This window comes from Anticarsia gemmatalis, chromosome 21 (genome assembly GCF_050436995.1).
Source record: "Anticarsia gemmatalis isolate Benzon Research Colony breed Stoneville strain chromosome 21, ilAntGemm2 primary, whole genome shotgun sequence".
Classification (NCBI taxonomy): domain Eukaryota; kingdom Metazoa; phylum Arthropoda; class Insecta; order Lepidoptera; family Erebidae; genus Anticarsia; species Anticarsia gemmatalis.
In genome coordinates, this window is record NC_134765.1 from 2,521,196 (window position 1) to 2,546,366 (window position 25,171).

General features: G+C 34.1%; 1 protein-coding gene across 1 annotated transcript; it reads right to left on the reverse strand.

Moving 5' to 3' along the window:
* Window positions 1-1,891: 1,891 nt before the first annotated feature.
* LOC142982357 (uncharacterized) lies at window positions 1,892-24,157 on the reverse strand. The gene is made up of 14 exons (XM_076128818.1): window positions 23,914-24,157; window positions 18,118-18,353; window positions 17,531-17,713; window positions 15,266-15,479; window positions 13,550-13,761; window positions 12,923-13,102; window positions 11,171-11,321; window positions 10,748-10,915; window positions 7,607-7,878; window positions 6,245-6,458; window positions 5,626-5,840; window positions 3,528-3,713; window positions 2,663-2,951; window positions 1,892-2,298 (listed from the first exon to the last, which is right to left on the reverse strand). The coding sequence occupies exons 1-14, from the start codon at window positions 23,942-23,944 to the stop codon at window positions 1,952-1,954; spliced, it is 2,898 nt and encodes a 965-aa protein (XP_075984933.1). The 5' UTR covers window positions 23,945-24,157; the 3' UTR covers window positions 1,892-1,951.
* Window positions 24,158-25,171: the final 1,014 nt, after the last annotated feature.

A 25,171-nucleotide genomic window follows, 5' to 3' on the forward strand; every position in this document is an offset into this window, starting at 1 on the left:
GGGTTGCACGTAATTTATACGAAATTATTTAAAACGTAGACCATTTTTTATTAAGTGTTGTCAACAAACCGTTATCTACTGTATTACGTGTCTCCGTATTTTCAGTGAATACGATTAAATAGACATTCAGCAACAATAAGCTTCCAGCATTTTATTATTTGGAGCATTTTTGGTGTTGATGAATATCGACTATGGACTTTGGACAGTCTCATTTTCATTCCTTTAAGAAAAATCCTCATGATAATTTTTAATCTTCGTCTTCGCATTTTACAAGTATACATTAGAAAGACATAACTTTAGTTTAATAATACCTATAACAAATCGCTGATATACCTAATTAATTTTCTATGTATCTGCTAGAAAGATGAATGGCTATTTAAATATCTCCTTTGCTTCCAAATCAGTACTACTGTAACTGTAAAGTCAAGATTAAAACAAAAAGTATTGTGTCACTCACGATTTAATTGTAAGGTTCCTCCTGCATATAATTAGATGCTAAGTTCAACGCAATTTTATAGCGTCTATAAATTACTAAGCTCTGAGTAATTCGGTTTATGGTTACACGGCTATGTGCCTTAATTTTCAGAATATACAATTTTGCAACAAAACTACTGCATAACTTACTTAGTTTTATGGTTAAACGAGATAAGGTGAACGCCGAAGGATACAATAAATAAATGTTGTTCTCAAAGAAACTTTGACTAAAAATACTTAGTACTAATGTGTCCATAATAGACTTAGTTTCTGTCATAATTTGTATACAAAGTACTTTGGTTCTTCGCTCAGCCTGACCGTTATCGTAAAGCATAGCTTCCAGTGTGTATAAGTCCTTAATGATAAGACTAAGACAGTACACACTAAAAAAACTAGGTTATGTTTGTTAGTAATAAGTAGATGGATAGCGTTTATTATAATATTTTTGCTCTCACGTTCTAGAATCACTATCACCGTTAGTGTGAGGTCCAAAATATTATTAAACATGTAGATAATATATAGTATCGCAACTTTGTATGGTCTTAACAACTTAGTTATAAAACTATAAATCCAATAGTACTAAGAAATTAACAAACAACAATTTACCAAAGAAGATGGGATTCAGAACTCGCAATCATATCCTTAGTCTATTCAGCGATTATAAAGGATTTAAAAATATTTGATTTCAGCTTTAACAGTACAATACTAAACATTTTCGGAGTTTGAAGAAAAGGTTGAACTCAAGAATAACCTATGCCGTATATGTGCCTATTTTTATATAATTAGGAGTAGCGATTGATCAATCTATATTTTTTGTTTTAAATCTGTTTATATCTAGAAATATATACAAAATCAAGGTTTCCATACAAAATTGAATGAATTAACAATGACCTAGCTCCAACATATACAGGATACATTGACATACATCGTATGTACCTGTAATTGATGTTATTACTGATCGCAATCAAACAACTGAATCGTGTAATAAAAATATTAATGTAACATATAACCTTCTGGACAGAAGCTCCATTACTGTTCTATAAATTGCCGAATGATACCCATCGTTGTCATTTCCATTATGTGATATTACATTATTGTAGGTAATAGGTAAATATTACATTTAATAGACGTATAATATATTTTTTAAGGTTTTTGCTGTGGATGCTAACTCTTCTAGTTGTTTTTCGTATTCTACAATGCCTGTTAGAGGCGCTGAACCGATTGTCATACAAGATTTTTCAATAACTAGCCGGTTGTCGGTAGCTGATAGTGGTAAAGAATCGAGCTACTGAAGGTTTTCTACTGTGCAGCCCAAAGTTTGAGTTTGTTTTTACTATTGCGAAATTTAGAAAAAGTCTCGGGTGTGCTATCTACAACAGCATACGGACTCATATGTACGAAAAATTAAAACCAAACATAATTAAATACATTTATTAAAAATACATGTCATGGAAAAGCTTACTATAAAACTACACTTTTAGAAATAACTGCCTAGTTTTCTGAACCATCCAGTGATGCCTCCATTCTTTTTAGTCTGACTTTCTGTTTCACTGACAGTTGACACAGAAGAAGGATTCGAACTTTGTAAGTTATGGCTTTGAGTACTTTCGTAAGGAGAATGTACTTCCTTATTTCCAGTCACTGTTTGTTGAGTAGAACCGCCATTGAAGTTCGAGTTGGTTGAAATGGCTTGATTCTGAAAGCTGCTTGAAGTGATTGGGTTTTGAGATGTCGGTTTATTTGTCTGAGGTTGATTCTGTGTAGATGAGCTCAAGCTAGGGAATCCTTGGATCGGTACTGGCACGGTGTTGATTAGTGTTTGACCTGAAAATACAAACATAAAAAGATTAAAGACCTGAAATTCTTAGCCATTATTAAGATAGCGGAAATGGAGTTGGAAATGGCAATGTAAATCACCATTCCACTTCGACAGCTCTCTGAGAGTATGAATTCGATTACCACGGATCTTTTTGAGATTTACAAGAGGTTGTAAGACTCTGTATATTATACTAAACACTACTACACAACAACACAAGGTTGTAATCGTAGACTTGGACGTCTTAGAGCTAAGAGTTACTACGCGCTTACAAAACAGCAAAGACTCCGCAATGGAAGTCCAAATCGATTGCTAATGGCAACAGCTACAATGCAGCCACTTTCCAACAAAAAAAGATAACATAGTAATCACCTTTAATAGCATCCTTAATCTCCGTAGGATCATCAATCTTGCCTTCAAACAGGGTAATACCGAGCTTATTATCCCTGATAAAGAACAGGAACGGTCTATCCACTCGCAACTGCACCTGGTTGTTGATGAGCGGTACGACCAAGCTGCCGGTGGCTGCAGCAGCTACTGTACCCACTTCATCAACCTTCATGTGAACTGAGTGGTAGATGCTGTTCAGGTGCGCAGAGTCTCCATAGTCGAAGATACCGGAGAGGTTTGAGGATTGAGAGAAAAGGGAGGTGATGCGTAGCTGGAACATTAGAAAATACATCATTAGTTCGATTATATCGATTAGTATGATCTATGATGGGTAGCGGACGTATCTTCAAAAAGGATTTTTATGGAAAATATTTTTTTTTTTTAATATTTTTAATTTAATTAATAATATGTTAATAAAACGTTTTTTCAGAAAGGCATCTTAGTCATTTTATTTTTCAAGCTGTCGTTAATCTCATGTAAACAAGTATTATTCTCATGTATTCCGAGAGCACTCTAAAGAGAGGTCTGAAAACTGCATCAATGAACATTTTTATTGTTATCTATACTATAATATTATAAAGCTGAAGAGTTTGTTTGTTTAATTGTTTGTTTGTTTGTTTGTTTGAACGCGCTAATCTCAAGAACTACTGGTCCGATTTTAAAAAATCTTTCAGTGTTAGATAGTCCATGTATCGAGGAAGGCTGTAGGCTATATATCATTACGCTACGACCAAAAGGAACAGAATACCAGTAAAAAATGATACAAAAACGGGGAAAAATTTCACCCATTCTCTCTTATTGGACGCAAGCGAACTTGCGCGGGTCAGCTAGTCTCCTATAAACTTACATGTTTCAAAGCTTCAACCAGATTCTCATTATACTCCACATCGAACTTGGGCATAGTGAGCACGACGTCAGTTGCGTCCATCAGGTCGGTGATCTGTGGCAGACCGATGAAGGGCAGGTCACGGATGAGAGCCACACCAGCGTCGCGGTCTTGAGGAACTAGCAGGATCATGGAGTAACGGTCACCCTGGAAAATAAGTCAAGAAAAATTATTATCTTTTGAAGTAAAAGTAGTCAAAAGTAACAAATCGAAGTATCTATAACCAATGAGCGTGGTTATAATTTTAATCACCTTTCAGTATAGATTATGAATAACCACAAGGCTCTAAAATCATGCCCTGTGAAAGGCTAAATAGTATATAGTAATAATATGAAAACAAAACTTATACAATGAAAAGTAAAACTCCAAATACACTTCTTATTAAGCAGCCTGTACTGGGTACTAGGTATGTACGTGGTCAAACTTTTTTCTTCAATTACTGTCTAGTGTTTCATCGTCATGGTATATACGTGTATAAAAAGCGACGGATGATTAATTTAACTACTTGGTAATAAATCAATCATCATAATAACATAATTGTAGAGTCGAAACAAATTTAAAATTGATCAGAAATTAGGTCCGCTCGTGACGATGGCATTAGTTATAAAAAACAAGTCTTTGTGTCTTTGTTATATTATGTCCCTATAAACAGAATAAATGGTCATAAAATAGTTTAACAATTATGCGTTACTTTAAGTTTCTGCAAGTCGTATAAATTAAAATATTGCTGTGGTTAATTGCCTGTTTCTATCATCACGTTAGCGTTAGACAAAGTCTCTCTTATTTTTAATTCTCTTGGTATTATAGTCATTCTTAATCCCACTTAATAAATCCAAATTTTACTTAAGAAGTACCATATACATGTTATCACATCATAGTGTACTTTATACTGTTACATTTTATAAACATATATTATAATCGCACAACTTTCTACGTCTTTGACAGCTGTATCGTACAGTATCACATTATTACTGCAATTATTATATCAATGAAAACAGAATCGACTTGAGAACCTTGTTGTTGATCAGAACCGACTTCTGGATTTCCAATGTAAGTAGGTACAGTATATGAACTCGGCGTCACAGTAAGGTGACTTTTCAATAATTATGACTAAAAGTCTTACTAATATATTTCTGTTAATATCTTTCGCTAGGAATTTTCCTTATTACTTATTAATTAACCGGTATTACTAGTTGCGACCGCAAAGTATGACTGTTATTTTGTTAAGCAAATTCCATACAACAACTTTTTTTATCGTCAGCTTGAGACGTGGATGAACTGATATGTAAAAGAAATTATAAATGAAAGTACGACTGCAAAATATTGGTAACACATCATCAGCCTAGCTTTTCTTCCAACTATGTCGGAGCGGCTGCCTATCGGACCTCCACAACCGTTACCGGGTTGTAACACAATCAAATTTTTGGTAAGACAATGAGTTTTTGAAAAACAGTCAGTTTTTGTTTGTTTCTATTATTATAGCAAAGTTCATAAACCTTTATCAATCGAACCAAAACATTTCCTAAATACTATCATCGATGTCATCATCCTTTGTCAAAAGATCATCAATTAATTTATCATTATTCAGTTATTGATAGACAATTACCTAAAGATAAGAATAAAACTATTGAATTGAAAATAACATGCAATTCATCATACGTTCAAATATTATGATTTGATTTGATTTTGGCCTACCCCTTTTTCCAAAACGAGAATTTTCCGTTAGGTTTGTTGCATTAAGATTAACGATTCTTAAAAAGACAATTAATTGATTAAAGAACTTGTCCAGAAAGTTTTTAGAAACAATGAACAAAACTAGGTAAGACCAACAATATTTTGCAAATAGCATTTTTGTGTGGGTTCGTGCCGGTAAACGGCAGCTGACTCGTCCCCTATTACATGGGACTAACATTGTTAATGGTGAAACGTGGATGTACCTACACACTTCTGTCTAAACCTTCGGGTATAAAAGACGTGATATCATGCATATAATGTATGTCATTGTACCTATACATATAGGGTTTACAAAATATTATCATTTAATTAATATTTTTCTTACCTGATAAGGCAGCTCCAATGCATGAGCCCTCAAATTATTCACAAACGCGTACTTAAGTTCAGCTTGCAGGTCCATCATGGCGACGTTCTTACAAACGCCCGGCTCCCGGTAGAAGCAGTCGGTGTGAGTGTACCTGACGCTGAAGCCGTGCTTCCAAGGAGCTTTGAAGTACAGCGCGTTGGTTATCACCATCTCTGTTGTGGGGTTCAAGTGTGCTGTGGAGGAAATTACATAGAATAATAACCTTAAGGAATTTCGGGGAAAAATCTTTGTTCAACATCAGACAATAGCTTGCTGGAGTATCATAACTATTCAAAAATCGTTACAAATGTTATAATATAACAAAATAAAAGACAAGGTTTACACAAAAATCGGATAATAATTCCATTTTTCACAGCAGAAAAATTTGGACTATGTTTGTGAGAATGTGGTGCAAACTGCTCAAAAAAAGCAAGCAATTAAATTATTCATTAAATAACATTCCCATGATTCGTATTATACGTATCATACGACCGTAAGTATTATCTATAATTCTTCGTTCTTTTTTGCCTCTATCCCTTTGGCAAAAGGACGTAATTTTATGTATGTCTGTATGTATATCTTAAAGTGTACAACTCACCTTCCTCAATGATAGAAGGAATCAGTCCTTTCGTCTTTTTGTCCACCCAGGTGTTGATGGTCTCTGCCGAAGACTTAGTGTTTTTGAAGTCCAGCTGACCGATTTCTGACAAGTATACATTTTGGACAACCGTCTCATAGTCTTTCTTTAACTTCAGCTTGTTAGATACGAATAATGCGTTTGCGTTGCTCACGAATACGTTCGATGAGTTCGCCTGGAATTTTAGAAAAATAAATGATTTACTCCAGAAAGTTAACTATAAAGGTACATCTAGTACATACACTAGTTTTGATTTTCTTATGCCCGGTTTCTGAGGCACATTTAGCTGTAGTTTATCTATTTAAACTGTCATTTTTATATGAGCTTTAATTAACGTTATTGAATAGATAAACTACCGCTAAATGTACCTAAGAAACAGGGGGCTAGTAAGTCAGTTTACATGGAACTGAATGAATGAATGAGTAAACAATTAAACCAGAGTAAGAGAGTTGTATTCGGCAATTCTTTGTTGTTTTTGACTGAAGTTCTTTAATAGCATTAGGAACATTTAATTTTGTCCGAGGAGGAATACACAAACATTTCTATATAAATAAAACCATTGCAGTTGTAGTAACACTTTCTCACTCTCATAGGTATGTGCTTCGATGCACTATGTTGACGTCGGAATTTTCCAAACGCAGCAATTACTTGTAAATTATATTCATGATAATGTATGAATCTATAGATACCTTCGAAGGTCAGTAACAGAAGTATAGTAAATAGGATCTTATGTATTATAGCAAATACATTTTGCAACGATATACGTAACTATTAATAAAAACATACGTCACGCATTTAGAGTGCAAGACATAATTAATCTATTTTCAGAACTCAAGAACCTGCTTTAAATAAAACCAGTTCATTCATTGCGGGAATACCCATCAGCCAACCTTCGAAATTGCCTGAGACGCTGTTGTTTTTGTAAGATTTTACCTTATGATACATTTCCTACCAGTCAAAATATAGGATTTTTATTTTTATAACCATTTTTGGTCTTTGCATGAGTTTATTTATACCGTGAAAATTCAAATTCAAATTATCAATCTATATTTAATTATGTCAGGAGAATTTAATTCAGAATAAACCGTGCCGCACATTTTCATTAGTGTTTAATGATATTGCTTTACTCCCGTTAGCATAGCTTGGTATTACACAGCCTTCTCCACAAATCTTACCAAAGTATTGTCAAAAACTGTTTGGCAATCCCCAAGACTGAACTAAATAAAACAATTAATTGATTTGGGTACAAGTCCAGAAAGTAACAAGAACCAGGATGACTAGGTAGGTAATTAGTTGAATCAAACAATATAGCATCAATGTTACCTCTAAAGCTCTCAAGAACGTGTTCAATTCATGTCTGAAATCGTCTTTAGCAGGAGACACTCTCAACGCAGATTTGATTTCAGCAGCAGTGGCTCCATCAGCTCCTTCCAATATCATAGCCAAGGTGGACTTGATGCTGGCTGGAGAGACCATGACATTGCCTTTTTTGTCCTCTGCTGTGGCTTTCAAAAGGTCGATATCGAAAAAGTTCAGCCGGGAGTTCGAGTGGGCGCCATGACTGTCCCATATTTGGAATGAGAGGCATATGATTGCTGGAATAAAAATAGAGTATTTTAAAATTATTTTTATGATAATATAATCATCAAAATATGTTACATATTTCTTCTGTTACATGGTTCATATGTTACATGGTTCTTTTCATCCGTTGACGTAAAACGACGTCTATTATAGCACATCCAGGAATTAATTACCAATTCTTTAATCGAAAGAAGAGTTCGAATAATTTCGCCATTTCAATAGGTAGGATTTTCCGTCAATGCCACATAATTATTTCTCAACAAAAGTTGTATCTATGTCGACGAAAATATCTGTTTCGATAAAACTAGCATCGTTGTTCCTTCAACTACGTTAAATTCTAAGTTTACTCGCGAAGCTATGTATGCAATTTAGATAAAAATCATGAAAATATATAATCGGTAAAAACATTAGAATAGGTACTTAATGATACCGGTTTTATATTAAAACTTAACTCATGTATATTTGTGGTGTCATCGCACCAACATAAAGTAAAAAATCTATTAGGATTCTCGCTAAATTCGTGTTTCCAGTTAATTTTGCAGACTCAAATAAAAGATTTATGCACATGTGACTCAAAAACTCGTTTCATTCCTTAGTGCTTGTGGTAATCACGTCATGCTTTTTAAGATTCTGCACCCAGAAGTTCCTAAGATATCCTTCATTTACCCCGGCGAATCAAAAAAGTCGGCTTGGTACTAACATTGGTCTCCTCAAAGATACTTCCTTTGAGCTAAATATCAGTGAACCACTTACTCCTAACTTTATATCCAAAACGATAGAATAAAATCTAACTATAGAACATTAATAAACAAGTAGCTTAAATTAAACATAAACAAACAAAAACGGAACATAAGAATCATTACACCATATCAAAACGCATTGTAAAAAAAACTTCATATCCAGCCAAACTGGATTCCGAATTGAACAAAAGCCTAGCAATTATCACCAGTATTAAAAACTCACCAACAACAAAAGCCGGACGCATTATGTTTGATTTTAATGAACTATTAGCATAATTAAATCACCACACACGCTGCCTGAGCGACTAGCGACCAAATACTGGACCACAGGTAAACACACTGAGACGAGAACGAAGTGACTGGCCGACGTAAGTAATATAATAAGATGACTAATATGGCCTTTATATTAATTGCACTAGGTTTTGACCGCGAGTTGGGCCGGTTGGAAAGATTTTATACTGTTTCTCGGGATGGACATGCTGGTTATACGGAAAAACCTTTCATATCACACATAGTTTCTCATTCTGTACAGGTCCGCAGCATCGTAAGCGATTTTTTAGGTACTTTGGCTTGCTCAAAGGCTAGCCAGGCTGCACTGGCAATCAGAAATGAAGGAACATCAAGCAATGTTGACTGCGTTGGGCCATTTATGATACTAGGCAAAAACTATTTGGATATAATAAGACTAAATGCGTCTTAGAAATAACTAGCTACATTATTGAAGTGACGGAGACAGTATTTTCAAGATTTTAGCATTATTTAAGTTAGTCATAAACCTGGAACTTATTTGAAAATCGTGGAGCTTATCGCCCAGTACATTATTTCAAGTTGGTAGTATTTTCTCAATGAACAAACAAACAAGTATTATCCGTTTCCTATGTAACTTTTTATATAATAATGGGTGTCTTGAGGGTATTTACGTGCATGAATAATATAACAAATATTTTTTCGGACCAGTTTTGTTTTTGTAGTTAAGGTTTTTGTCCGACTTTTTTTTATTCTAGTTTGAGGTTCCTGTAGTTGATTTTCCGGAGTAACAATACATTTGCCATAAACAATATGAAGATTTTTTTTAAGGTTATTCTCTCGTATTTTGAAAGCTTTAAGCAAATTGCTTGTTCTTCTTATGTGCTGGATAAAATTGGTTGTTTAAAGACTGTGACGTAGGTCTTCATATTATGGGGTTATTGTTCACACTTCCAATTGTTTCCATTATTTAATCCTTCTATTCTTACTTACTTTTCTTTGTTGATTATCCCTAGAGACAATAATGACATCGAGTAAATATAATATTATTATACCGTGCCAACTACTTTGCAATCATATTATTATCGATCTCTTGCAAGTAGGTTATTCTAGTGACATCACGTATTCCTTCGCCTTTATTCATAGACTAATTTCTACAGAAGTTTTTTTTTCTTTTACATGAAATAAAGTAGCCAGCACACATGAAAGATGAAAAGGCTTCAGTAATTTATGTTATTTTTTTTCAAACTTTTTTCGGCTGATGACACTTACAAATTAGTTGTATTGTAACACTAGTACCAAAGAACACTGAACGTACTTAATATAGGTAAAGAAAACTTCAGAAATATCACAAATTATAGCATATTTATTTACTTTACAGACAATACAAAATGGCACTGTCGCTTTGTTCATTGTGATGTAATAATATCATGGTCTCATACAAAAACATTAACTTAAAATTATAACTTAAACGCTAAACAATATCTACTTTGAGTCTTTCATTGCCCACGAATAAGTCCTGGTTTCACCACTCACTGCTATCCGGTAGAAAAAAACTAAATTAACAGCAAGTATGAACAAACCTGCCAGAATGTTTAGTTTAACTAACCAGAAGCTACTTAACGAGAGTTGGTGAAACCGGCCGTAAAAATATTTTGTCAAAAAAAACAAAAATTAAACGTTTGGGTCACCATAATAAATATCATGGTGCAGTAAATCACAATTAAGTACTTATTTATTCAAATTCAATAAAGGTATTAAATAAAATGTTAAATCAAAATAAAAAATCTGGTTTTTGATACAACAACGAAACACTAAAAAAATGACTTTTTTGCACACGAATACTATTCCACGTTTCAATTCGAGTAACGGATTTTAATTTATACAAAGAATTCTTAGGGAGTTAGTTTGTAAGCGCCATCTATGAGCGTGGGGTCGGTAACACGACCGGTGAAGAGCAGCTGTCTCGTAGCTTCGTCTTGAATGAAGAATAAGAATGGTCTGTTGGCAACGACTTCCACTTGACTGTCGACGTCCTCACCGAATTTGTTCACCAGCGAAATTTCTGCGAAAATATAGCACATTAAAATAGGATTCATAAGGTCTTTGTAATGTAACGTATTCCAAAACTTTATTTTCAGGAATTAATCATTCTTTGTCAAACAAAGTTTTGGTACCCTCGAAGGTTAAAAATAATCACGATAAATCTTTTGGCATAACTTTTTCGTTCTGGTGTCAATACAGCAAATCGAAACAAGAAAAGTCAAGGATTTCTTCTTTTTAAGGAAATTGGTTAAATAAATATTGTGTTTCAACATACCTGTAGCAGAGTACGCGACACTGCCGAGTTCGTTGACCTCAATGCCGGAGCGTTGCAGTACTTTAGACACCCTCAGTCGCTGGTGGAGGAGCTGGCCACGAGCAATGCCGGGGAATGAGGCTGTTTCTTCAAACGCTTGTCTTACACCCAACTGAAAAATAAACATTTGTTTTAACTTTGTTCCTCTACTTTTGTGTTCCTGATTGTCGTGGTAAAAATCCAAGTATGTATTAACTAATTATTACTTGCTAAACTTAATTAATTATTTTTTTGAAAACCGCAAGTGTTAAAAGCGGTTGATGTTACAGTTCAAGATCTTTATAGAATGTTGATAGATAATACATAAAATAAACTTGTTGATTGGAATTTCTATGGGTTATAAAGATGGTACAAATCAAACAGAATGACAGGTACTTATTTAAAAATTATTGCAATCGTATTAAATAGTAAATGTCATCGAAATCACACTTAATCTGTATGATGCAGTAGTATGACGTCATTTACTATGCTTTTGTTCATAAAAATGAGAAAACTAAAAGCCTTGAATCGACGTTATTTTCCGTTTATATACACAAACAGTTCCAAAAACTTATGAGTACATTTGTTCTTACTTGTACCATTTATTATAAGGAAATTATAACTGCAAAACAAATTAAATTACCATTTGCGGTCGCACTGAACGACGTCATACAACAACATCTAATATTAATGAATATAAACTTGTAATAAATTACTACGTCAATTAGGTTTGTTATCACGACAATAAGTAAGCAAACACGCTTTTAACATTAGTTCAAGACAAAATAGAGATAAATCAATTGTTTTTATAAGCATAACTGACTAATGATTGGCAGATAGAGAATGCCTTGATGCATTAAGTCAGCCTATGTACCACTACTATACATGAAGTTTCTATAAATAAATAAATAACTTATGCATTAAAACCTTCCTCGAGCATAAATTTATATATTGATGAAAATGACATGAAAATCCGATGAATAGGTTTTCAGTTTAACGCAAACAGACATGCACACGCGCCAAAGGGGCTTTAATATAAAGACATGCAGTGATAGTAGTAATGATGTAATGTATAAGCTATTTAGCTTATAATTAATATATGTTAAGGTTTTTGAGTCCAGACCAGATGTTTGCCAAATGCTGGTTGGGTACTTTCTTAAAATGTATACTTAGCGAATAAAATTCACTTTTAAAGTGACGTAACATCGAAAATCTCGACTAATTAGCGGATTACGTTTTTGCAAACTATAAAAAATGGTATGCAAGGAAAGAATGTAGCGTTTCTTTATTTACGTCAATAAAAATATGAGGAAAAATATTTGAATAATTGCGGTAACCAACTCGTTAACAAATTTCTTGTTTTCTTTGTTTCTTTAGAATTTGATTGAATATGAATGCTCAGTTTTGTTAAAATTAAGTAGTTGTTGATGTATTGATTATAATTTAAATACTCTTAAATAAGGTATGACCTCGGGCAAGCGTGAAACAATTGGACCTATTTCGCTGCATCTTTCTGAGGCACATTTAGCGATAGTTTATCTATTCAAACTGTCATGTTAGTAATAGATATTTTTTTTACATAAATTAAATATGTTGTAATAGATAAATCACCGCTAAATGTACCTCAGAAACCGGGGGTAAGTCCGCTTGGAAAGAATTGCAGGGCGCGACGGCGAGGGCTATTAGTAGAACAGTCAACCGAGTAAACTTGGTCTAAAAGACAATAAAACTTACCTCTCTCAAAATGCCGTCAAGTTGCGAGGTGTAGTCGAACTTGAACCTAGGCAGTGTGACATCAACGTAGTGTTCCCTCAGGTTGTTCAACTCTGCACGAAGGAGGTTCGTGTTCTCGAGCACACGGGACAGACCGCTCAGTGAGTTCGGCACAATTATGTACATGGCGAACTTGTTACCCTGCAAATGAAGAAAACATAAAATTGAATATATTATGAAAAACAGAAATTATATACTTTTGGGGACTTTTTACACCGAAATTATATAATTATAAATATGGAGATAAGAACGGAAGATAACGTTTCGTGTCGTAATTTAATTTAATTTATACACTTTACAACAAATTATACACACAAATTATAATAGAAAGGCAGAAGAGACAGTTTTCGCTTTAAAGTTCCGTATCTAAAAACACCCATTACCACATAATTTAAAGGATGTGACTAAAGCTTTCTTAAAACGACGAAGTATCGTATAACCAATCCCGGAGACAAAAAGTTTTCTAATATTTGAAAATATTATAAACTTTCTGTAACACAGCACACAACACCATCTACAGATCGAAAAAAATCTCACAGGTCTTTAGTATATTTTGACAGTCTAAAATCATCACAGGAGCAAACTTACCAAGTAAGGCATCCTCAAGATCTTTCCATCGAACTTCGAAGACTCCGTATAGTAGAACTTATCATTAACGTTCATGAAGGGAACGTTCTTCAGAGTCTTCGGGGAGACGTAGAACTGGCCTGCCTTAGTCGCGTTGGGAGCGAACTGGTGACGCCAGCTGCCCTTGAAGAACAGAGTGCTGAGGACCAGCACTGCTACGTTGGCGACGTCATCTGGTGGCAAGGAAAATTTGTGTTTATTGACATATAATTATGGAGCTCTATAGAGCTGATTGATGGAACAAGATACATATTATTATACTTAATGAGCAGATACATAGATTTACTGCCCAATTAGGTAACTAAATGTCTTAATGTATTTCGAACTATTTATGTTATATTTTCGTCGAATTAACGATTAAATTCAATATATTTTTCAACCAATGTTTTTTGGATAATTACGTTATGAACACGATAACATGTTGAAGCTTGCGCCATTCGAAATCATCGTATCAGAGACGCAGCGAAAAATAAGATAATAAAGTACTTGTTTACAATATTTCCTTAAACCACATAGTAATAAAATTAACCATAACTACGGAAATACTATGAAAAGGAAATCATTTTCATTTCCTTTTATTCATTGTAACAATAATATCAATAGGTAAAAATCCTTTTACAATAAAAATAACTAACTTCCACGTATTTTCCGAGTCCTTTGTATATAATCGTTTATATTTCTAAATGAACCGGGAATTCCATATGCCACAGGATTCACAGGCAATTGGCATAATTGCGTTTTCAATGTGATAATGTTTGCCTACATCCTGTACATTGATATAAAAGGTGTGCTCATTTGCCGTAACTGTATTATTTGCTTTGTTTAAATATGTGTAGTGTTTTTGATCATTGTTAGCCAGACTGTCACTTTAAACTGTTAATGGCTTTAAATATGCCAGGATAACTAGAAAGCTATTTTGAATTCTCTGTCAGGAAAATTAAAAAGTAATACTTGACACGTATTTTTTGTCATTTGACATGCATTTACCTTATGAGAGGGGGCTAATAACCTGCGTCACACCAAATAATATAAAAATATGCCACGCTGTGACATCATTTAAATTTTCTACTTAATATATAACGCCGGATTTTTGAGGAAAAAATGGTGAAATAATTAATACTTTTTAATAAACTGCCAAACGAACAAGCATATAAATTAGTCAAATCAACTTTGGTTATTATAATGTTTAGTAATTTATCTTCCTAAACGTTAATATAGATATATAATAAATGTGCCACGGTTGTTTTCGATCGTATTATGGCACGTATTTTCCTGCTTCGTCTACTTTAAACTCCTTAATAATTATTAAAATATTTAATACTTTGTAAGCAAGTTACTAAATGGTCTTGTAATTAAATATAGCATCCTTAACCTTAATTTTCTTATATAAATACATTAATACGTAAAATCACGCCCGTTTCCCATAGGGATAGTCAGAGCCCAGAGTATACTATATCTCATATTACATAAATATCACACATTCATAGGTACTTTCATTCGCGTTATATTCTAATAACTTACACCTTCGGTACCTCCCCCTAGTTCATTTACTAGAGAAAAAACTCCTTCTAATCAGTTCAGCTGTTTTGACAGAGCAAAGCAAACCAACATACATTCACTTTTTTATACTAAGTAGGTAGAGACTATATAGACTACATATAGACCCTAGTGCCTTACCTTCGTTGACTAAGTTAGGGATCCTTCCCTGCGTAATGTTGGAGACCCAGGAATTGATCTGTTTGGCAGCTTCAGGAGGGTTGTAGAAGTTAACGGTCTTTAGTTCAGTCTTGTAGAACTCTTGTGCGATGGCGGCGAACCTCTGTCGTGGCTGTGCACTGTCTTCTATGTAGATCCTACTGCCGAGGTTCAAGATGTATTGGGACGACTCTTTCTGCAAGAAGAAATGGTTTGATGAAGGAGCTGTTTTTAAGATGTGATGTAGAGTAATTTTCTCACGTAGAACATTTTAAAGTAACTTGTATCATGTTCTTTTCAGTGCTTATGTGTACTGCTTAGCTTGGTTGTGGATCGAAGCTTCGCAAGAAATGTTAGCTAGTAGGGAGAATATATTTTCTAGCATATTTTGTCTCAATGATTCAAATTTCCTTCAATCCAGTCAAACGCATTCAGGTTAAACAATGTTTCTTGGGCATGAAGCGCAGGCGTTTTATAAGTATACGACCACTACTAATTTATAGAATAATATTATTATATTATAGGATTCCAGTCTTTGCGCGTAAGTAAGTTACTGGTAGTATATGATTTATGTTTTTCTCACACACCTTTGATATTCAAACGTGACATCATTTTACTTGAATCCGGTAGTAATGTTTATTCTGCGGTTAAAGACTTGTTAGAAAATTAACTGCTTATGCCGTAATTATGGGTAAATTATACGAAATTCCTCTACTTGTGTTTGATGATTGATTCAACTTGTTTATGCTGTTTAAGTTTGCAAATTCATTGCTTGTTGATAGGTAATATAATATTTAATCTGAAAGGAGAAATGTGACCACCAGAAAACTGGGATTTTCATTGCCTCAATTGCACTGATATATCAGCCTGCTAAAACAATTAATTTTAAAAGTAACAGTCAAGAAACCATTCTAATCAGTTTTGTTCGACCTAACCTTGATTAGTTAGCTTGGTCGAGTGAGACACTTTACTATGGGACAGTACACGAACAGAATTTTCTCATTATCGAGTAAAAACTAGCTGGTAATAGCGTATATGATACACAGTATAAGAACGTTTAAGTAACTTGAACAAAATTTACACAACAACTATTTAGTTGAGGGATAAACCTATTTTCTTTTCTTGCTTAGTAATATATTTTTTCAATAGTCTAGTTTTATATAACTGATTTTATTCAAAGTTACTTGGGAATTCTTATGACGTCAATACTAACAGCTGTAGTACGCTTACATCCTTGAGTTTTTAACGAGAATATTGTCAAGTACACGATTACAGGAATCCCCGAACTTAAGCATAGGTATGACCTTACCGTTTTTATATATTATTTACTCGGAGTAAACATATAAACACTAAAATGGATCAACAGTGTAGTACCGTGAAATTTTCTTTCATTATTTCTGTGATTGTTTTTATTAAAACTGTCACTAATTAATAAGCTGGTTCAAGAACTTCTTTTAAAATTATGAGTATTTATTTTACAAATGGATAGTAATTTAATTAACAAGCAGCTGACAAATCGTTACGTGGCGGGGTACCCAGCCTAGTAAAGTTCAAGCTATTGATTTATTCGCAATTGCTTCGAATTCTTTATTTTAAAACAATTACTTTGTTTTTGTACTTGTACGACTGCCCCTTTGGACAGTCAAGCAAAAGGTGATCCCTTCATGGATAGATAGATACATACGTGTAGTAAAACCCTCATTCGCATAATTTTTAATTTACGTATTGCGTAAATTATGTAAATATATTATAACAAACATTCAAGTTTTTATATTTTTTCGTTTGACATGCCCGTCTTGCCAGTTATGTGACCCTGACTGCGAACGTAATACCTGCTTTATTATGCTAACGTCATAACAATAGCACGTCACTGCCATTTTCAGAATTAAGTAATACCTGCATAATGGAAAATGCAGTACCAATTAATGGTAAAAACATATCAGTGATATCCTTCAAAACAGACACGTGCTTTGTGATGGCAAGATGTAAGAATTTGAATGAAGTAAAATAGGTTTGTTAGTATCGTAGCAAGTCGTCTCTACCCTTCTCCATAAAAAGGTGTGTATGTATGTATGAATTTCAAATTTAGCCCCGTACAAGAATAAACTAATCATGTATTGCCGCCAAAATAAAGAAAAAACCAAACATGTAATGGAAAAATCCACTCAAAATGTCAATTCTCTCAAATAGATACTTCAAATATCAACAAAATAAAAGTAAGCAAGTAAAATAATAATTTAGACTTACCTGCAGAGATTCAATGATGCTGGCAAACTTCCTTCTCACCAAGTTACGATCTAAATCGAAGCCCAGTGCTGAGGACAGTTCTGACTGAGTAACTCCTGTGGCGGCTTCCGTAAGGATGGCGAGTGCCAGTTTCAAGCCGAGTGGAGACAAAAGGAAGTTCTCTCCTGATGATGCAGCCACACGCTGAAAAAATTAAGACTTGTTTATCAATATCGAAAACTTCCTTATCATTATTATGCACTAACGCTAGCATTACATAGTTAGTGGCTGGAAAGAGGATTAGCGGGATATTAGTTTACTTGCACCCACATAATTCTGTTAACTGACAAAAAATCCTACCCCGTCTATCAATTCCACAAAATGTTAACCAATTTTATTTCAGCAGTTTTACGTCACGGAGGACTTCTTAATTATTATTAGTCAGGTTAGCTTATTAGTTAGGATTATTTCAAATTGCTGTAAATAGTACTATCAAGATGGTTCTTTAAGTTAATTTACTATGAACATCCCACTACAAGCCTATGACCAATGCTATAGCTGTCGTCGGAAGTTTACAAAATCTCATTATAATTCAAAATTCAAATTACCTTAGTCAAAGTCCAGTCAAATTTATCATAATCAGTAGTAGCCGGGCTGAAGTCGTCGTTGTCCCAATATTCGAAGTCGACCAGAGTTCCATTGTCAGGTGGGGGCGTGACGGCTGAGGCCTGGACGTGGGATTCCACTGACTGCGATGCGGCGGCTTGTGGAGCGTACCCGAACACATCGTGAAGAACTTGAGAGTCAATCGACAGTTGTGAACTGGCGCAGAGCGTGAGGGACGCTGGAAATAAAATATAATGTTATTTGATTATGACTTGTCACTAATCATTTTATTATAACTGTAAAGAAGAGAAGTCGTCGAAGAAGGGTACTCTAATTCTCATCACCGAAAACTGATTTACTGTGATGGATGTCTGATGAAGTAATAAGAGTTGCATTTATTTGTTGTTTTCAGAGTGTACACGAAGCTATTCAGACAATGTTATTAAGACTTTTTCTTAGAAGTTGTGTGTAATAGCATTCAGTATTCATTTTAAAATATTCTGTAAGTGTATGTAGAGGATGTACACATATCATTATTAAAAAATAATTATGTCACCATAATTCCATATCCCACGATTCTTCAAAGTATGTGGATAAGCTAAACCAAATCCAAATGAATATTCGAACTTTACTTTAATCCGAACCTTAAATTCTAGGAAACATTAGAATTAAGTACATTGTACTAGCGATTCAAGTAAATTGTACTACCTAAATTACAGTACAGTCAACAATTTCCATGAACTAGTACAAATGAGAATCGCTTTACGAAGAAGTACACAATAAGTACCCCTATATACCTACATATATCTACGTATGACTAAGTCAAGGTGACGACCTGGATTAATACATAAGTAAAATGTCATGGTCGGTAAACGATCTCTAGGTGCAGCAACCCTTTGCGCAGAGAAACCAGAGAGGAGTATCGCTTGGTACTTGAGATGAGTATTTTCGTGCTTCGGAGGGTACTTTGAAGTCATAACTTTTACACTTTTGTAGCATGTTTGACACAGAATAATAGAGTATTGCAGGGAGCCTGCGACTACGCCAGAGCCAGTATAACTTGCGCCAAAACATCCGGTCCAAAGTAACTTTCTCGTTAATTCCCATATTCTATAAAGGGTATATTAAAAGTCTTTCCCAGTGGTTGTCAATTATAATAACAGTTATTAAGTCATGTCAATGGCCTTTGGCTATTTGAACAACTTTGACACTAATTGACCACTAACCATACGATGAATAAATACAAATATATTGCTGCCTACAGTTTCAGTACAAATCAATGACCGCGGTCGTGAAATTACGGAGTTTCCGATGGGGAAAACCTCTAATTTGCGTGTAGGTAACATTCAGCGTGACGTCACAATACAGTCATACTAGTATTTATATGTTAGAGACTAGCATTCGTGATTTATTGATGGCAATATTAGTGCCTATATTAACAGCTGTGGTGTTGCGCGTAAGACACACAGACAGACTATAGACGGCGCCAAACAACTTGAACATAATTTGCTGTATTAGAAATTAAACAGAATGTAGACCCAGTGCAGAGGACACTTGGTTGGCTGTTATACCAGTCGAGTGGTCGAAGCTGAAACGCCCTCGCCTTTGCGCAAAACTGTTATTCCTAAACTGACCTAAAAATCGTTCACTAAGATGTAGCGAAATTGTTCAAGTTGTTTGGCGGCACCTATACGTAAGTATAAAATATGTATGTTTAGACTTCTCATATAGGATGATTACATTTATGTGTCGTTAAGCTGTCTCGTTCACTCTTATGACAAATTATAAAGACACTAAACGAGATAGATGAATAGATTAGTATCCAAATAAACAAGTGAAGTTTTATTGTCAACGTCTAGAAGCTAAGTTGTGCTTCATGGTTGAAAATGAAAATAATGAAGCGAAGTCTTACAGACGATCTTAAAATACAATAGAAATGCAAGAACGTAAAATTGCTAAAAGTTTTATTATAGTTAGTAACATGTAGCAAAAGTGTATTTACAATAGTTTCATTTACTATAAGAATAAATACACCTTATGAAGTTTGCTCTACTACGAATTTCATAATGTAATTTTTTTCTACGTATATTTTACCTTTTACAGGTTATTTATTTTTCACGTTTTCTAGTAATTTCAGTTTTCCTCATATTTGAAGGGCTTTTACTTTGTAAAGCTTACATCAGATGTAGTTACATATTTACGAGAAGTAAATACTTGGAATTTAAACAAATACTTATGAAATGGATTACTGGAATTGAAGAAAAATATGCTCATTTTAAACAAACATTTGTTTATTGATAGTCTCGAAGTGAAGTTCTCATATAATATTGACTTAGTTATTTTTACGATAGGTATATACGATTAGGTATATTTAGCTGTTTTGTGTAACTAAGATAAAGCTTACATAAATATTTTTATAAGACTGATATACTTATTATTAATCTATACTAATATTATAAAGCTGAAGAGTTTGTTTGTTTGTTTGTTTGATTGAACGCGCTAATCTCAGGAACTACATGTCCGATTTGAAAAATTCTTTCAGTGTTCGGTAGCCCATTTATCGAGGAAGGCTATAGGCTATATATCATTGCGCTACGGCTAATAGCAGCAGAGTACCAGTAAAAAATGTTACAAAAACGGGGAAAATTATGACCCATTCTCTCTTATGTGACGCAAGCAAAGTTGCACGGGTCAGCTAGTATAAGCGGGAACACACAAGCTAATTACATATCTGATACTTCTAAATATAAGAACGCACGAAAAATATTTGATGGATTACATGAGTATTTACTTGGCGACAGTCTAAGGAAGTCTCGTGTTCGATGCATTTCTTATAACACGTGAGCGTTTCATTCTATCATTGTTTATTTACATCTATATTATACTAGTTTATAGTCTCGACTTCATCTGCGAAATATATTAGCTAAGATCTTTTCTCGGTATGTGATGTTTCATCTGCCATATTGTTCTTTCTGTTTCAACCGAAAGTAAACCGAAATATTTTTATTGTACGGATAGTCTATTCTTCTTTAGGTAATTTGTTTTAACACCCAGGATCATGAGTTTTACCATTACTACTACAGTAACTTAAACAATAAATAATTGAATTTCAGAATCCGAATTGTAAACAAAGACGAATTAAATTCAACCGACAACTTTGGTTTAAATAATATGTTTAATGTATTAATCCAGCGTTTGCAATAAAAATAACTCAAGTTTACTATTAGTACATAAACATGTGTGATATCTGTACGCACGTGAACTAAATTGACCCCTTGATAATCTGACACATTTATACATTACATGGCTCTTTCTCTTCTATTATCGTAATATACATGTCGACAACAAGCTTGAACACAAGTTGCTGCAATAAAAAGCAAACATTAGAGCAATTCTCTGCTGTTGCTACTAGTATCGAGAGATTGATATTTAAAATGTACTGCCAAAATAGTTCCTACAGAACCCGCTAAAGGCCCTGATTAGGTTTTCGTCCAAAATTTCTCGATAGCTAGCCGGTTGATAGTGGTAGGGAAGCAATAGCCCTGGTGGTAGCGCTCAGCAATTCTCTCCAAGCGCTTATAAAAATCATTTGCTAAGTTGCAGCGAAATTGTTTAGGTTGTGCGGTGGCACCCATGCTCGATTTGCTAGCAGGTGGCCTTAGAAATTATGACTAACTATGAAATTATGGCCTAACTTTCTAAGCTAATCGTAAAGTAAAAGCTAGTAGGAAAGCAGGAAAGCTTAGAAAGTGCTAGAAGCGCTCATATTATACTATCTTACTAATATTATAAATGCGAAAGTTTGCGAGAATGGATGTATGTTTCCTATTCTTTCATTTACAGATTACTTTATATTATTTTGTTCGGGGTAAACTTTAAAAAACTTGAGTAACTTAACCTCACTTTTATAATCTAAGAAAATTCACTGAAAGATATACTTAGGAGTTTGAAGGGCTACTCATAGGATACAACTTAGGGGTTTTGTACGAAAGTTAAAAAGTCCTTTACAATTACGGAAAAATGCTGGCCGATAGGGTAGGTGACTACTACATAACATGTAAATATTAAACACACGGATGAGAATCAATGTTCAATGATAAATAAACCTCAAACAGGTTTCTATTGTCTGTCTCTATCTTAATTGATCCGCTATTACTAAGTCATTAAAATGTGATTCATGTTATCACGACTTCATAAAACGTGTCTCAATTTATTTGACATTATTATACACTGACTCTGTGACGTGGTCTGTAGTGTATCCGACTGCTGAACCTTCTTGGGTTCAATCCTAAATTATATCAGATTTTTTTCTCTATAATAATCCAGGGTTTGGTAACTCGCCCGGTGTAATATCTATTAATGGCGGTAGGCATCGCCTCCTACGACATGGGACTAACATTGTGAACAGCCAGACATGGGTGTATTTCATACACCTTTGTCTACGAATTTTTTATTTAAAAATATAAGTAAATTTTAAATGTCTGATTTAAAATTACTCTCTATCATTGCGGGGATCGAAAGTTCAATTTCTTGACGTAACAATATGGTAAATTGCCAAACTACCAAATTACGGAATAACACATTATTTTGATTTGAAAGTCAAATCTAATAAAACTTTTCTGTACCCGTCCAAAGCTTATCAAATGCAGCCACCTCATTTACTTAATATCAATGGCGATGCACTATAACTATGATCAAAGGAAACATTGCAAAAACTATTATGTGAAGAGGATGGCATTTATTAATAGCCTCGCTTCTCGTTACTTGTCTCCCGGTCGGACAAAATGAGTAAGTACAGAATGATTTAAATTACGTATGTATACAACATGGTTTTGTGAATATCCTTTTACCTCCAGATTATAGAAGGTGCTACTTTTAGGAAGTTAAACTCATAAGGCATACAGCATTAACACTTAACAATCAAATCTTTGATAAGTCATCATATTATTTCAATAAAACTAAACTTAAGGGAATCTGTAGGTAATAATTACATGATTTTTTTAAAGTTTTTCCGTTTTTTCACTAACAAATAGAGAGATAAATGCGGCAAGGGGACTTTTTTATTATAATAATAATATGTTGTGTTTAGACGTATTATACAGTTATGGCAGTGGCCAAGACAGATGGGATCGGGATAGTCAAATGGCCAGTACCGCCCCTAACGATGGTAAACAAAAAGTGTTACTTAATGCAAAAATATCTCATAAGAAGTCAAACGAGAATGAAACAAGTTCTAAAATTCGATTAACTAAACAGCTACGTATTACCAGTTTTAAGTCACGTTTTATACTAAAAAAAGATAATCGTCTTCAGCCAAGAGTTTGTTGAAAAACTAGATAAACATCTTGTTTTGATGCAGGTATTCCCCTTCTTTTATTTACGCTGAAGTCAATGAACAGTAACCGTTTTGGTCAACGTTCGATTTATTAAATACAGTACACGTAGGTACCTGAACAAGTTTACAAACTCGGTATTATTCAAGGAGTTTGACCATTTTTAAAGAGTAAAAAGAAAGAATAAGTAAAGTAGGTACTTTAAAAACTTTTCTCGGCTTACAATCTTTAAAATTTCAAGTTTCCAAGGTTTATTTTTTTCTCAGATTGCGGGAGCAAATGTTCAAGAATTTTAGTCATAAACAAAAACATTGAACAACACAATCAACATATGACCTTTCGCAGTTTAGAGGGTAAACATTGCTGTAAAATACTAAACATATAAACAATTAGTATGCTGTTCTCATACCGGGTCTATTAGCTTAAGATATTATCACAATCAATAGACAATTCAAACAAACTTACCGACAAAAAATATTAATGTTTTTGAAGTCATCGTTACGAGGAAAACCACAAATGAAAAAACTTAAGTTCAAGGCAACAGGTATCCGGAGTTATGTTAGTACATTTGACTATTGTGAGTTGAATATTGCACTAGCACTTTTTATATCATGTTCGGCAACACGTGTTTACTGTGCTGAGCGCGAATCGCGACTAACATTGACCATAACGCTTGATGGAAGGTTTTATTACTGACACCGCGACCGGTTTATCAACGCGCTCTCGGCTTAAGTAAGGTCCACTGTTATACCTATATGTATTGTTTGGCTTATTTATATAATGTACGAGACATTTGTCTACATAATTAGATCCAGAAATGAACTTAAAGTTAGAGAAGCACCCAACTTAATAAATGTTTAAATTACAAGATTTATGGACAGTCCGTAAACCTTACCAGGTACTCGTAGAATAACTGTTGACAGATTGTTTCATACATTTGCTGTTATTTTATGTATGTGATAGGTTATCCAACACTCATCTGGACGATATGATGCGGCTGTTAAAGTCTCAAAGAATATACCTATTCAATGGTATATTACGTCTATACTTAGATATATTGTCTTCGACGTAACTTTTTCTACGACATAGTCCATACGTAATCGGTATTAAGGAAAATGTTCAATACCAAATAGGATTGACACCATGACGTCAACATTCATGTTAAAAAAAGCTTGGGTTTACGTTCTAATGAAGGTGAAATGTGTAAATCACCGTTGCCTATTTTTTGGGATCACAAATAGATTATGGACTTCAGATATTATGTGACATAGTAGTTAACTTGGAAAATACCACAGCCGAATGGGTGCTGCAGATGATGAATTTTCTATGATTTAAGAAAGTTTTTTGAAAGAATAAGAAGAAACAGAGTCTGGAAGTCCGGGCTTCTGCTCTACAGTGGGACACAGAACCAGGTTTAATAGTATTTTTTTAATATCTTGGTGGAAAAGGTCTTCGACGTCTTTCTGAAAATCCTTTCTCACCTTAATCTATATTTTCAAAACAATTGAGACCCTGGACAAATTGTCTGCGGGGATTTCAAAGAGTTGGTCTTCAAACACTTCGTCATACTTTAAAACCATTCCTAAGCATTCTGCCCTATATAAAGTAATGATTAAGATCGTCTAAGCCGACAAGCAAAGCCATAATCTGAATGAAGCTGACATTGAATCTGGAAAACCCAGGCCCTTGAAAATCGATTTAAATCGTGACCTGCTTGCGTATA

Bases quoted from the DNA above. Each gene is read 5' to 3' on its own strand.
- LOC142982357 (XM_076128818.1), bottom strand. From the start codon at position 23,944: ATGACTTCAAAAACATTAATATTTTTTGTCG. The intron at 5,841-6,244 runs GTGAGTTGTACA...TTTCCTCCACAG, and splicing joins TCCTTCTATCATTGAGGAAG to CACACTTGAACCCCACAACA. The intron at 2,952-3,527 runs GTAAGTTTATAG...CTAATGTTCCAG, and splicing joins TGGTTGAAGCTTTGAAACAT to CTACGCATCACCTCCCTTTT.